Below are 13,630 nucleotides of genomic sequence, written 5' to 3' on the forward strand. Positions count from 1 at the left end.
AGTCAGGGGCTGGGAGTCAGGGACTGGGAGTCAGGGGCTGGGAGTCAGGGGCTGGGAGTCAGGAGCTGGGAGTCAGGGACTGGGAGTCAGGGGCTGGGAGTCAGGGACTGAGAATCAGGGATTGGGAGTCAGGGACTGGGAATCAGGGACTGGGAGTCAGGGGATGGGAGTCAGGAGCTGGGAGTCAGGGGATGGGAGTCAGGGACTGGGAGTCAGGGATTGGGAGTCAGGGGCTGGGAATCAGGGACTGGGAGTCAGGGGCTGGGAGTCAGGGACTGGGAGTCAGGGACTGGGAGTCAGGGGCTGGGAGTCAGGGACTGGGAGTCAGGGGCTGGGAGTCAGGGGCTGTGAGTCAGGAGCTGGGAGTCAGGGGCTGGGAGTCAGGGGCTGGGAGTCAGGGACTGAGAATCAGGGATTGGGAGTCAGGGACTGGGAATCAGGGACTGGGAGTCAGGGGATGGGAGTCAGGAGCTGGGAGTCAGGGGATGGGAGTCAGGGACTGGGAGTCAGGGATTGGGAGTCAGGGGCTGGGAATCAGGGACTGGGAGTCAGGGGCTGGGAGTCAGGGACTGGGAGTCAGGGACTGGGAGTCAGGGACTGGGAATCAGGGACTGGGAATCAGGGACTGGGAATCAGAGGCTGGGAGTCAGGAGCTGGGAGTCAGGGACTGGGAATCAGGGACTGGGAGTCAGGGACTGGGTGTCAGGGACTGGGATCCAGGGACTGGGAATCAGGGACTGGGAGTCAGGGACTGGGAGTCAGAGGCTGGGAGTCACGGGCAGGGAGTCGGGAGCTGGGAGTCAGGGACTGGGTGTCAGGGGCAGGGAGTCAGGAGCTGGGAATCAGGGACTGGGAGTCAGGGGCTGGGAGTCAGGAGCTGGGAGTCAGGGGCTGGGAGTCAGGGGCTGGGAGTCAGGGACTGGGAGTCAGGGGCTGGGAGTCAGGGGCTGGGAGTCAGGAGCTGGGAGTCAGAGGCTGGGAGTCAGGGGCAGGGAGTCGGGAGCAGGGATTCGGGAGCTGGGAGTCGGGAGCTGGGAGTCAGGAGCTGGGAGTCAGGGGCTGGGAGTCAGGAGCTGGGAGTCAGGGGCTGGGAGTCAGGGGCTGGGAGTCAGGGACTGGGAGTCAGGGGCTGGGAGTCAGGAGCTGGGAGTCAGGGACTGTGAATCAGGGACTGTGAATCAGGGACTGGGAGTCAGGGGCTGGGAGTCAGGGGCAGGGAGTCAGGGACTGGGAGTGAGGGACTGGGAGTGAGGGATAGGGAGTCAGGAGCTGGGAGTCGGGAGCAGGGAGTCAGGGACTGGGAGTCAGGGACTGGGAGTCAGGAGCTGTGAGTCGGGGCTGGGAGTTAGGAGCTGGGAGTCAGGGGCTGAGAGTCAGGGGATGGGAGTGAGGGGCTGGGAGTCAGGTGCTGAGTCGGGGCTGGGAGTTAGGAGCTGTGTGATGAATGATATCTGTATATACATGTACCTTTAATGCGTAGGCCCCTTTAAGACCGGGTTTGGAACCCTGGGGGACTCCGCCTCCGGCTCCGCCTCCGGCTCCGCCCCTGGGAAGCTGTATATTAAATTACGTTCAGTAGGCAGCATGCAGTGAGCACACTTCTCGGCAGCTGTCTGGTTCTCTGGTAATTAAAGCCTTTGTATTATCAAACTCCTCTCTTGAGTCGTAATTGAGGGTATCTCAATTTCATTACTAGACTACATCAAGATGGACAGCGGTCTAAAGCCGGAGAAGCTCAATTTGGACGCTCGGTCGCCAGAGGCCACTGAAATTTTTTAATACTGGCTCCGGTGCTTTGAGGCCTATCTGAATTCCTCAGAGACTGACGTTGACGGACCTTGCAAGCTGAGCTGACTACCTGCCCAGGTGGGCCACCGACTATCCTCCGTGATCGAGAAAGCTACGACGTACGAAACGGCGGTCAAAATCCTACAGAAGCGCTTTGTAAAGCCGATAAACGAGGTACACGCCAGACATTAGCTCTCGACCTGCCGCCAGCGCTCTGGGGAAACGCAAGCTGAATAGTTGGAGAGACTCACCACGCTCGCCAGGAACTGCGACCATAAAGAGGTGACGGCAGAAGTCCACATGAACTTACATATTCGTGATGCTTTCATGTCCGGTATCCGATCCACGTACATCCGGCAGCGGCTCCATGAAGAAGGAGCGAAGGACCTCCAAGGCACGGTAACGCTCGCCTCTTCCCTGGAAGTGACCGACCATAATCTCCGCACGTACTCCGCGGACCTTGCGAACCCCTCTCAATCCCCTCCAGACTCGGCCACGCTTCAGGCCTGCGCCGCACAGCGACCCGCTCACACCGGGGGCCCCCAATGCTACTTCTGTGGGCAAGGCCAGCATTCACGCCAGCGTTGCCTGGCCCGCTCCACTATCTGTGGCGAATGCGGAAAGAGATGTGCAGGTTAGGTGGATTGGCCATGATAAATTGCCCTTAGTGTCCAAAATTGCCCTTAGTGTTGGGTGGGGTTATTGGGTTATGGGGTTACTGGGTTATGGGGATAGGGTGGGGTGTTGACCTTGGGTAGGGTGCTCTTTCCAAGAGCCGGTGCAGACTCGATGGGCCGAATGGCCTCCTTCTGCACTGTAAATTCTATGATCTATGATCTAAGGGGCACTTCGCGAAGGTCTGCCTGGCTGGGCCCAAAGGCCAGAAACAAAAGTCTCATCGGGCCCAGAAATCGAACTCCCGGGACCACAGGCCCCGCAATGCGGCCGCGCGGCGGCCGGACATGCCTACTTCCGACACGTCATCGGCCTCATGCGAGTCATGGGGGCGGCCATCTTGGCAGCGGCCATCTTCAAAACTCAAAACGTGCGACCAATGGCGGCGTCCATTTTGCGAGTCCGATTCAACCGAGGACTCTGACTGCCCGCAACTAGCAGATATCACGCTCGATCAATCTCGGCTGTAGCACCTGCGAAATTCAATGATGCAGGTTCAAATCAACGGCCGCGACACCCCCTGCCTTTTTGACTCCGGAAGCACGGAGAGTTTTATCCATCCAGACACGGTAAGACGCTGCTCCCTGTGCACTTATCCTGCCTCCCAAAGTATCGCCCTCGCATCTGGGTCTCATTCGGTCCAAATCACGGGGTATTGTGTCACGAACCTCGCTATCCAAGGCACCAAATACGCCCGTTTTAAACTTTATGTCCTCCCTGGTTTAGCACAGGGCTAAATCGCTAGCTTTGAAAGCAGACCAAGGCAGGCCAGCAGCACGGTTCAATTCCCGTACCAGCCTCCCCGAACAGGCGCCGGAATGTGGCGACTAGGGGCTTTTCACAGTAACTTCATTTGAAGCCTACTTGTGACAATAAGCGATTTTCATTTCATTTCACCTCTGCACCCCCCTGCTTCTCGGTCTGGACTTTCAGTGCAGCCACCGAAGCCTGACCCTAAAGTTCGGTGGACCCCTGCCCCCGCTCACGGTATGTAGCCTGGCGACACTCAAAGTTGCACCCCCCCTTCTTCGCGAACCTCACCCCCGACTGTAAGCCCGTCGCCACAAGGAGTCGGCGGTACAGTGCCCAAGACATGACTTTCATCAAGTCAGAGGTTCAGCGGCTACTAAAAGAAGGGGTCATAGAGGCTAGCAACAGCCTTTGGAGGGCACAAGTATTGGTAGTCCGCTCCAGAGAAAAACAACGTATGGTGGTGGACTATAGCCAGACTATAAACCGCTTTACACAACTCGATGCAAACCCACTCCCCCGCATAGCAGAAATGGTGAACCACATCGCCCAGTATCGAGTATTCTCCATGGTCAACCTAAAATCGGCCTATCATCAACTCCCTATCCGCCCAGAGGACCGCCCCTATACGGCCTTCGAAGCAGCCGGTCGGCCCTTCCACTTCCTCAGGGTCCCTTTCGGTGTCACAATCGGAGTCTCCCTTTTCCAAAGGGCAATGGATCAAATGCTGGACCAGTACGGCTTACGGGCTACATACCCGTACTTGGACAACGTCACCATCTGCGGCCATGACCAGCAGGACTACGGCGCAAACCTGAGGAAGTTCCTCCAGACCGCCCGGGCCCTCAATCTGACATACTATAAAGAGAAATGCGTGTTCCACACAACCCGGCTAGCCATCCTCGGCTACGTCGTGGAAAATGGGGTCCTAGGGCCAGATCCCGACCGCATGCGCCCCCTTAAGGAACTTTCCCTCCCCCGTAGCCTCAAGGCACTCAAACGGTGTCTGGGGCTCTTTTCTTATTATGCCCAGTGGGTCCCCAGATATGCGGACAAAGCCCGTCCACTCATTAAGGCCACGGTTTTTCCCCTGACGGCTGAGGCTCAATCGGCCTTCAGTCGTATCAAGGCCAATATCACCAAGGCCGCCATGCACGCGGTGGACGAAACCATTCCCTTCCAGGTAGAAAGCGACGCATCAAACGTCGCCCTGGCTGCTACCCTCAACCAGGCGGGCAGACCTGTAGCGTTCTTCTCTCGAACCCTCACCGCCTCGGAAATTTGACACTCTGCAGTCGAGAAGGAGGCACAAGCCATAGTGGAGACCGTGCGGCACTGGAGGCACTACCTAGCCGGTAGGAGGTTCGCCCTCGTCACCGACCAACGGTCGGTCGCCTTTATGTTCGATAACGCACAACAGGGCAAAATAAAGAACGATAAAATTCTGAGGTGGAGGATCGAACTCTCCACCTACACGTACGATATTACATATCGTTCAGGAAAGCTCAACGAGTCCCCAGATGCCCTGCGCCAACGCGCAGAAAGACCGTCTGCGGGCCATCCACGATGACCTCTGCCACCCAGGGGTCACCCGGCTTGCCCATTTCATCAAGTCCCGCAACCTACCTTACTCCACCGAGGAGGTCAAGGCCATGACCAAGGCTTGCCAGATCTGTGCAGAGTGCAAACCGCACTTCTATTGACCAGACAAGGCTCGCCTGGTGAAGGCCTCTGGGCCCTGTGAGCGACTAAGCGTGGACTTCAAAGGGCCCCTCCCGTCCACCAACCGCAACAGTTATTTCCTCACTGTCGTCGATGAATTCTCCCGCTTCCCCTTCGCTGTCCCCTGCCCCGATATGACCTTGGCCTTCGTAATCAAGGCACTGCACAGCATCTTCACCCTGTTCGGTTTCCACGCCTATATCCACAGCGACCGGGGTACATCGTTCATGAGCGATGAGCTGCGTCGATATCTGCTCAACAAGGGCATCGCCTCGAGCAGAACGACCAGCTATAACCCGCGGGGAAACAGGCAGGTGGAGAGGGAGAAAGCGACAGTTTGGAAGGCTGTCCTTCTAGCCCTACGGTCAAGAAGTCTCCCAATCGCCCGCTGGCAAGAGGTCCTATCCGAAGCCCTACACTCCATTAGGTCGGTCCTCTGTACGGTCATGAACGAGACCCCTCACAACCGTTTGTTTGTCTTCCCCAGGAAGTCCACCTCTGGGGTCTCGCTTCCACGTTGGCTGACGACTCCGGGACCAGTTCTACTCCGGAGGCACGTGAGGAGCCATAAGACAGATCCACTGGTCTAGAGGTCATACTACTACACGCAAACCCTCAATATGCCTATGTCGAGCACCCCGACGGCAGGCAGGACACCGTTTCCCTGCGACACCTGGCACCCGCTGGCTCGCCCGCCGAAGCCCCCCTTCCACCAACGCTCCCCTCCCCGCACCGGCGGTCGACTCCGACAGCGCCCCCCCCCATAGCGCCCCTCTCCCAGCCGGTGCCGGCACCAATCACCCTAGTCACACCAGATACCCCCCTGCTCCAACGCAGGCAAAGGCTCAGACAACCGTGCTCCCGGATATACCACCAACGAGGACGACCGCATCCGCCGCACCACCATCGGAGCTGAGAAGGTCGACACGGGCAATCAAACCACCCAAAAGACTGAACTTGTAATTTCACTTCACTCCCAACGGACTATGCGTTTTTTTAAACAGGGGGGGAATGTGATGAATGAAATCTGTATATATGTGGTATTATAGGTATTACGGTATCTGAGAGGCTGAAGTACCATTGGTAGAACCTATATGCTTGCTATTGGCTAGAGAGTATAATAGCTCTGCCCTGCAAGGCGGGGTATAAGAGCCCGTGCCGTCCCAGCAGCCCTCATTCTGTACCTGAGCTGCTGGGGGAAACATCTAGCTTATTAAAGCCTTCAGTTGTACCACAACCTCGTTTTAGTGGTCATTGATCGTGCATCAATTTAATAAGCTAGATTTTAAGAAGAAAGGATGGAGCTCCAAATCAAGCCGGAGTGTCTACAACTTAGCCCCCACGCGGCGAACTTAGTGGCGATCTTTAAGCACTGGCTGGCGTGTTTTAAAGGGTATCTCGAGATGGCAGAAAACGCACCCACGGGAGAGCAGAAACTGCACGTGTTGCCCTCAAGGGTGAGCCCGGAGATCTACACCCTCATCGAGGAAGCGGAAGACTTCGGTGCAGCAATCGAGCTGCTAAAAGGACACTATATTCACCTGGTAAACCAGGTCTACGCCCGGCATCTGCTTGCAACAAGATGGCAAACCCCTGGGGAATCGTTGGAGGAATTCTACCGCGCACTCCTGGTGCTGGGCAGAAGCTGCGGCTGCCCGCAAGTTTCGGCGAGCGAGCACACGGAACTCTTAGTCAGGGATGCTTTCGTGGCAGGTATGCTTTCATCTCAAATCCGCCAGCGCCTGTTCGGGAAAGACACCATGGGTCTTAGGGAGGCACGGGCCCTTGCAGACTCCCTGGATGTGGCCTCCAGGAACGCCCGCGCCTACTTTCCCGACCGCGCGGCAGCCCCCTGGGCAGCGTGGATCCCCACAGCGGCCGGCCCAGAGACTTCCCCCTGGTGGCCTGCCAACCCCGAGGGGCCCCGCTGCTACTTTTGCGGGCAGGCCAAGCACCCCCGCCAGCGCTGCCCGGCCTGCACATCCACCTGCAGGGGATGCGGCAAAAAGGGCCATTTCGTGGGGGTATGTCGGGCCCGAGCGGTGGCCGCGGTCTCCAGCAGTGAATCCGGACTGCCACCACAAACTTCTCCACGGGCCCCGTGTGGCCAGCGGTCGCCGCCACCCCCATATCCCAGGGCCACGTGCGGACGCCGCCATCTTGTTCCACGGACGCCACGCTTGAGGGATGGGCGCCACCATTTTGTGCATCGCCGGCTATGTGCGACCAATGGGACACCATCTTGGATGGGCCCCCAGGACCCCAGCTCGGCCGACCACACACTGCCTGAACAGAATTCTCAACTACTTCGATTGGCCTCGATGGCTCTGGATCAGTCGTGACCTCGAACACTCTCAACCGCTACAAAGACTGTTTTCATCAACGGGCATGAGACGTCCTGCCTAATTGACTCTGGGAGCACGGAGAGCTTCATACATCCCGACGCGCTGTTCCCTCCTCATCCGCCCTGTTAATCAAAAAATCTCACTGGCCTCCGGTTCCCACTCAGTGGAGATAAAGGGGTTTTGTTTAGCAAACCTCACAGTCCAGGGAAGGGAGTTCAAAAATTTCCGTCTCTACGTCCTTCCCCACCTCTGCGCGGCTACACTCCTGGGTTTAGACTTCCAGTGTAACCTTCAAAGTCTGACCTTACAATTCGGTGGCCCTATACCCCCCCCCCCTTACTGTCTGCGGCCTCGCGACCCTTAAGGTCGACCCGCCTTCCCTGTTTGCGAACCTCACCCCGGATTGCAAACCCATCGCCACCAGGAGCAGACGCTACAGTGCCCAGGACCGGATCTTTACTAGGTCAGAAGTCCAAAGGCTACTGAGGGAAGGGGTCATTGAAGCCAGTAACAGCCCCTGGAGAGCTCAAGTAGTGGTGGTAAAGACCGGGGAGAAGCATAGGATGGTCATTGACTACAGTCAGACCATCAACAGGTTTACGCAGCTGGAGGCGTACCCCCTCCCCCGCATATCCGACCTGGTAAACAGGATCGCACATATAAGGTCTTCTCCACGGTGTATCTCAAGTCCGCCTACCACCAGCTCCCCATCCGCACTAGTGACCGCAAATACACTGCCTTCGAGGCAGACGGGTGGCTCTATCACTTCTTAAGGGTTCCCTTTGGTGTCACTAACGGGGTCTCGGTCTTCCAGTGCGAGATGGACTGAATGGTTGACCGGTACGGTTTACGGGCAACATTCCCGTATCTCGATAATGTCACCACCTGTGGCCACGACCAGCAGGACCACGACACCAACCTCCGAAAATTCATCCAGACCGCAAAGATCCTTAACCTAACGTACAATAAGGATAAATGTGTGTTTAGCACCGACCGTCTAGCCATTCTCGGCCAAGTAAACTCCGAAATGGAGTTATAGGCCCCGACCCTGAACGCATGCGTCCCCTTATGGAGTTCCCCCTCCCTCACTGCTCTAAGGCCCTGAAGCGCTGCCTCGGGTTTTTTAGCTACTACGCCCAGTGGGTCCCCAACTACGCGGACAAGGCCCATCCCCTGATCCAAATCACAGTTTTTCCCTGTCGATAGAGGCCCGCCAGGCCTTCAGCCGCATCAAAGCAGACATTGCAAAGGCCACGATGCACGCCATCGACGAGTCCCTCCCCTTCCAGCTCAAGAGCGATGCGTCCGACGTAGCTCTGGCGGCAACCCTCAACCAAGTGGGCAGACCCGTGGCCTTCTTCTCCCGTACCTTCCATGCTTCCAAAATCCGCCACTCCTCAGTCGAAAAGGAGGCCCAGGCCATAGTAGAAGCTGTGCGACATTGGAGGCATTACCTGGCCGGCAGGAGATTCACTTTCCTCACGGACCAACGGTCGATGGCTTTCATGTTCGATAATGCACAGCGGGGCAAGATAAAAAACGACAAGATCTTGAGGTGGAGGATTGAACTCTCCACCTACAACTACGAGACCTTGTATCGTCCCGGGAAGCTAAATGAGCCTCCTGATGCCCTGTCCCGCGGCACATGTGCCACTGCACAAGTGGACCGCCTCCGAGCCCTCCACGAGGATCTCTGCCACCAGTAGGTCACTCGCTTTTTCTATTTCGTCAAGACCCGCAACCTGCCCTACTCCATCGAGGAGGTCAGGACAGTCACCAGGGACTGCCAAATCTGCGCGGAGTGCAAACCGCACTTCCACCGACCAGAGAAGGCGCACATGATAAAGGCTTCCCGTCCCTTTGAACGCCTCAGCATGGACTTCAAAGGCCCCCTCCCCTCCACCGACCGCAACACGTACTTCCTGAACGTGATTGATGAGTACTCCCGGTTCCCATTCACCATCACCTGCCCCGACATGACCGCCTCCACCGTCATCAAGGCCCTCCATAGCATCTTTGCACTGTTCGGGTTCCCCGCTTACATACACAGTGATAGGGGCTCCTCCTTTATGAGCGACGAACTGCGTCAATTCCTGCTCAGCAAGGGCATCGCCTCGAGCAGGACGACCAGTTACAATCCCCGGGGTAACGGACAGGTAGAGAGGGAGAACGGAACAGTCTGGAAGGCCGTCCTAATGGCCTTACGGTCCAGGAATCTCCCAGTCTCCCGCTGGCAAGAAGTCCACCTGGATGCCCTCCACTCCATCCGGTCACGACTTTGTGCAATCACCAATCAGACACCTCACGGACGTCTCCTTGTCTTCCCAAGGAACTCCTCCTCCGGGACCTCGCTCCTGACCTGGCTGGCAGCACCCGGACCCATCCTGCTCCGCAAACATGTGCGGGCGCACACGCCGGGCCCGTTGGTCGAGAGGGTCCATCTGCTCCATGCTAACCCCCAGTACGCCTACGTGGCCGAGCCCCCATTGGAGTCACCACCGAGGCTCCGACGATCACAGAGGACGACCAGGGCCCCCAATTGACTGATTGCTTCATTTTAACTGTAATCTGTAAATATAAAACACCGAATGTACATAGCTACCAGACTTGTAAATAGTTACTAAACACTGTACGGAGGTATTACGGTACCTCCAGAACTAATTCTACCATGTTGTTATGTTTTTTCATTGCTGGCCACCAACACCGCCGGACGTTTTTTTAAACAGGGGAGAATGTGGTATTATAGGTATTACGGTACCTGAGAGGCTGAAGTACCATTGGTAGAACCTATATGCTTGCTATTGGCTAGAGAGTATAATAGCTCCGCCCTGATAGGCGGGGAATAAGAACCCGTGCCGTCCCAGCAGCCCTCATTCTGCACCTGAGCTGCTGGGGGAAACATCTAGCTTATTAAAGCCTTCAGTAGTACTACAACCTCGCTTTAGTGGTCATTGATCGTGCATCAATATACATGTACCTTTAATGCGTAGGCCTCTTTAAGACCGGGTTTGGAACCCTGGGGGACTCCGGCTCCGCCCCCAGGAAGCTGGATATAAGGTTACGTTCAGTGGGCAGCGTGTAGTGAGCACACTTCTTGACAGCTGACTCGTTCTCTGGTAATTAAAGCCTTTGTATTATCAAACTCCTCTCCTGAGTCGTAATTGAGGGTATCTCAAGCTGGGAGTCAGGGGCAGGGAGTCGGGGGCAGGGTGTCGGGGGCTGGGAGTCGGGGACTGGGAGTCGGGGGCTGGGAGTCGGGGGCTGGGAGTCAGGGACTGGGAGTCGGGGGCTCGGAGTCAGGGACTGGGAGTCGGGGGCTGGGGGTCAGGGACTGGGAGTCGGGGGCTGGGAGTCGGGGGCTGGGAGTCGGGGACTGGGAGTCAGGGACTGGGAGTCGGGGGCTCGGAGTCAGGGACTGGGAGTCGGGGGCTGGGGGTCAGGGACTGGGAGTCGGGCGCTGGGAGTCGGGGGCTGGGGGTCGGGGGCTGGGGGTCGGGGGCTGGGGGTCGGGGGCTGGGGGTCGGGGGCTGGGGGTCGGGGGCTGGGGGTCGGGGGCTGGGGGTCGGGGGCTGGGAGTCGGGGGCTGGGAGTCGGGGGCTGGGAGTCGGGGGCTGGGAGTCGGGGGCTGGGAGTCAGGATGGGAGTCGGGAGTTGGGGGTCGGGGGGGCAGGGAGTCGGGGGTCAGGGAGTCGGGGGGCAGGGGGGCAGGGGGTCGGGGGGCTGGGGGTCGGGGGGCTGGGAGTCGGGGGGGCTGGGAGTCGGGGGGGCTGGGAGTCGGGGGGGCTGGGAGTCGGGGGGGCTGGGAGTCGGGGGGGCTGGGAGTCGGGGGGGTTGGGAGTCGGGGGGGCTGGGAGTCGGGGGGGCTGGGAGTCGGGGGGGCTGGGAGTCGGGGGGGCTGGGAGTCGGGGGGGCTGGGAGTCTGGGCGGCTGGGAGTCGGGGGACTGGGGGTCGGGGGGACTGGGGGTCGGGGGGGCTGGGGGTCGGGGGGGCAGGGGGCCGGGGGGGCAGGGGGTCGGGGGGGCTGGGAGTCGGGGGGGCTGGGAGTCGGGGGGGCTGGGAGTCGGGGGGGCTGGGAGTCGGGGGGCAGGGGGTCGGAGGCAGGGGGTCGGGGGCTGCGAATCGGGGGCTGTGAGTCAGAGATTGAGAGACCACTCCCTTCCTGCCCGATGAGCAATTGGCAAATGAAAGGTTGGCTGGTTAAAAATCCCAGAAGGAATAGTGTGGCTGCTGATACTTACACCAGGATGGGAGGAGTGCACCTCGGGTCATTGTCATTCACATCGGTCACATAGACTGTGACATTAGCCAATGAACTGTAAAGGTAGCTGTCGTCAAAAGCTACAATAACCAACAGGTTGACCGCAAGGCCCGGTTTCTGATCCAGGTCGAGGTTGTAAGAAGTTTTGATGATTCCGGTTGCTGTAAGAATGACAAGTGAGGGAAGAAGTTAGACATTGAATCAGCCACCACTGCCATCTATACCAAACAACAGCAAGTAGGAAAAGGGAAGTAACGCTGTACATTCCCAACTCTCAGCCAGTGACATCCCATTGCCAACCATGGGAATGCTGAAGGATCCCTCCACTTTAATCTTGTTTTTAGTGTCAAAATTTTCACATAGTGTCAAGCATGTTATACTCTGTAACATACATGTGTTATATAATGTATGCAGGCGTTAGGTGCGGTGTACACCTATCTGTGTGGAATGAAGTTTAATAACTCCTTGCCCCAGTGATATTTATCCTTGTATCCTTGTCTCATTTTTCACATTCTGGTGTAGCGTAATGGTGACATACATCATTGTATTACAGCAAACTGACTGATAATTGCATCCACAGACTGATAGCTGGTAAAATGTGACACACCTTCAGCTGACAGTGAGCTGAGCAAAGATCGGCAATGCTATTTACCTGCTCTTTAATTATTCTCTCCCTGAAATATTTTATTCTGTTATTCCCTTCTCCCTGTGTCTGTGTGGGTTTCCTTTGGGTGCTTCAGTTTCCTTACACAGTCCAAAGATGTACAGGTCAGGTGGACTGGCCATGCTAAATTGTCCCTTAGTGTCCAGGTATGGGTAGGTTAGGTAGGGTTACGGGAATAGGGTGACCACTTCAAAGTTATTCAATCATGAAGGGAAATGAATGGAGCATGTGTCAATCACAGACTAGTAAAATCAAGATCAAAGGGAAACAAATGAATGGCTTGCAGATCAAATATCTAAGGGGGTTTAAACCCAGCTGACTGGTTTTCTCTTTCCAGGAATTGACAGGTGCTGCTTCCAGTGTCTGAGCCAGCAGGTGTGTTTGCTCAGGTCAGTGTTAAAGCAGTGACTATTTTCACAGCCGCTGTCTGGACTGCTCTCTAGCTTCCGGTCAATGGCTCTCTTCTGGGGGACTTTCGTGAAGAGGTTCCTGGGACACTATCTGTTGCGCACCACACAGCTGATCAGATACATCAGATGGAGGTAGGAACTCCCAAGAAGTGGACGGTTGGAGGGCAGGCCGACCCCAGGGTCCAGTTGCTGCCCAGGTGGGATTTGAGCTTCTGGAACGGACAGTCCCATTGATTGTGGAGATGCAGTCACAGAACCAGGGACTACCTGAGGGATTGTCAGCGAGGATCCAGCACTTGGAGGTGCAGCTAGAGGAGTCCAACCGCGTACAGGAGCAGAAGGTGGTGCCGACAATGTGTGTCACCCAGGCCTGCGCCGTACGGGTGGTGTTCACGCTGGAGGCATCGGGGGTGATGGTTTTGGCTATGGATCAGCATGTCCAAGGCCTGGGGCATTCCATGCAGACACTGGCGGGGCCTCTGCAGGTAGCTATCGCAGGGGTGCTTCTGAGCATTGCCCAGCTCCAGAAAGTGGTGGCACAGTCACTGGCTGATGAGACACAGACCCAGAAGGTGGTGGCACAGGCACTGGCTGATGTGACAGAGACCCAGACGGAGATGATCCACTCACTGTACTGTGGTGGTATGTATTAGGGATAATACGGTACACCATGAATGCCGAGGAGCTATTGGAGGACAGATGCTGGGTCCCGATTGGATCTGCCGCCTACTGGGCTCCACCCAGATAGGCGGGGTATAAGAACCCGGTTTACTCCCCGCAGCTGCATTCTGTGACTGAGCTGCTGGGGAACAAGTCTGAACAAGTCTGCTCAATAAAACCTCGATTGAAGTTCTCTCCGTCTCGCCTCGTGTGTGATCGATGGTGCTACAATTTATTGAGCAGACTTAAATAGGAATATGGAGCTCCGGATCGCCCCGGAGTGCCTGCGAATCGGCCCCCAAGCAGCTAACGCAACATCGGCGTTTAAACACTGGCTGGTGTGCTTTGAGGGATACC

The 13,630-nt window shown here is 57.1% G+C and overlaps 1 protein-coding gene across 5 annotated transcripts in view; it reads right to left on the reverse strand.

Annotated features, from left to right (window-relative positions):
* The window catches only part of LOC140388230 (cadherin-related family member 4-like), a 330,338-nt gene that overhangs the window by 155,745 nt on the left and 160,963 nt on the right, over positions 1-13,630 (reverse strand). For all 5 annotated transcript variants that reach the window (XM_072472043.1, XM_072472040.1, XM_072472041.1 and 2 more), the window contains one exon: positions 11,520-11,700. In XM_072472043.1, the coding sequence (XP_072328144.1) occupies positions 11,520-11,700 (181 nt within the window). The remainder of the gene's footprint in view (positions 1-11,519; positions 11,701-13,630) is intronic.

Source organism: Scyliorhinus torazame, chromosome 13 (assembly GCF_047496885.1).
Source record: "Scyliorhinus torazame isolate Kashiwa2021f chromosome 13, sScyTor2.1, whole genome shotgun sequence".
Classification (NCBI taxonomy): domain Eukaryota; kingdom Metazoa; phylum Chordata; class Chondrichthyes; order Carcharhiniformes; family Scyliorhinidae; genus Scyliorhinus; species Scyliorhinus torazame.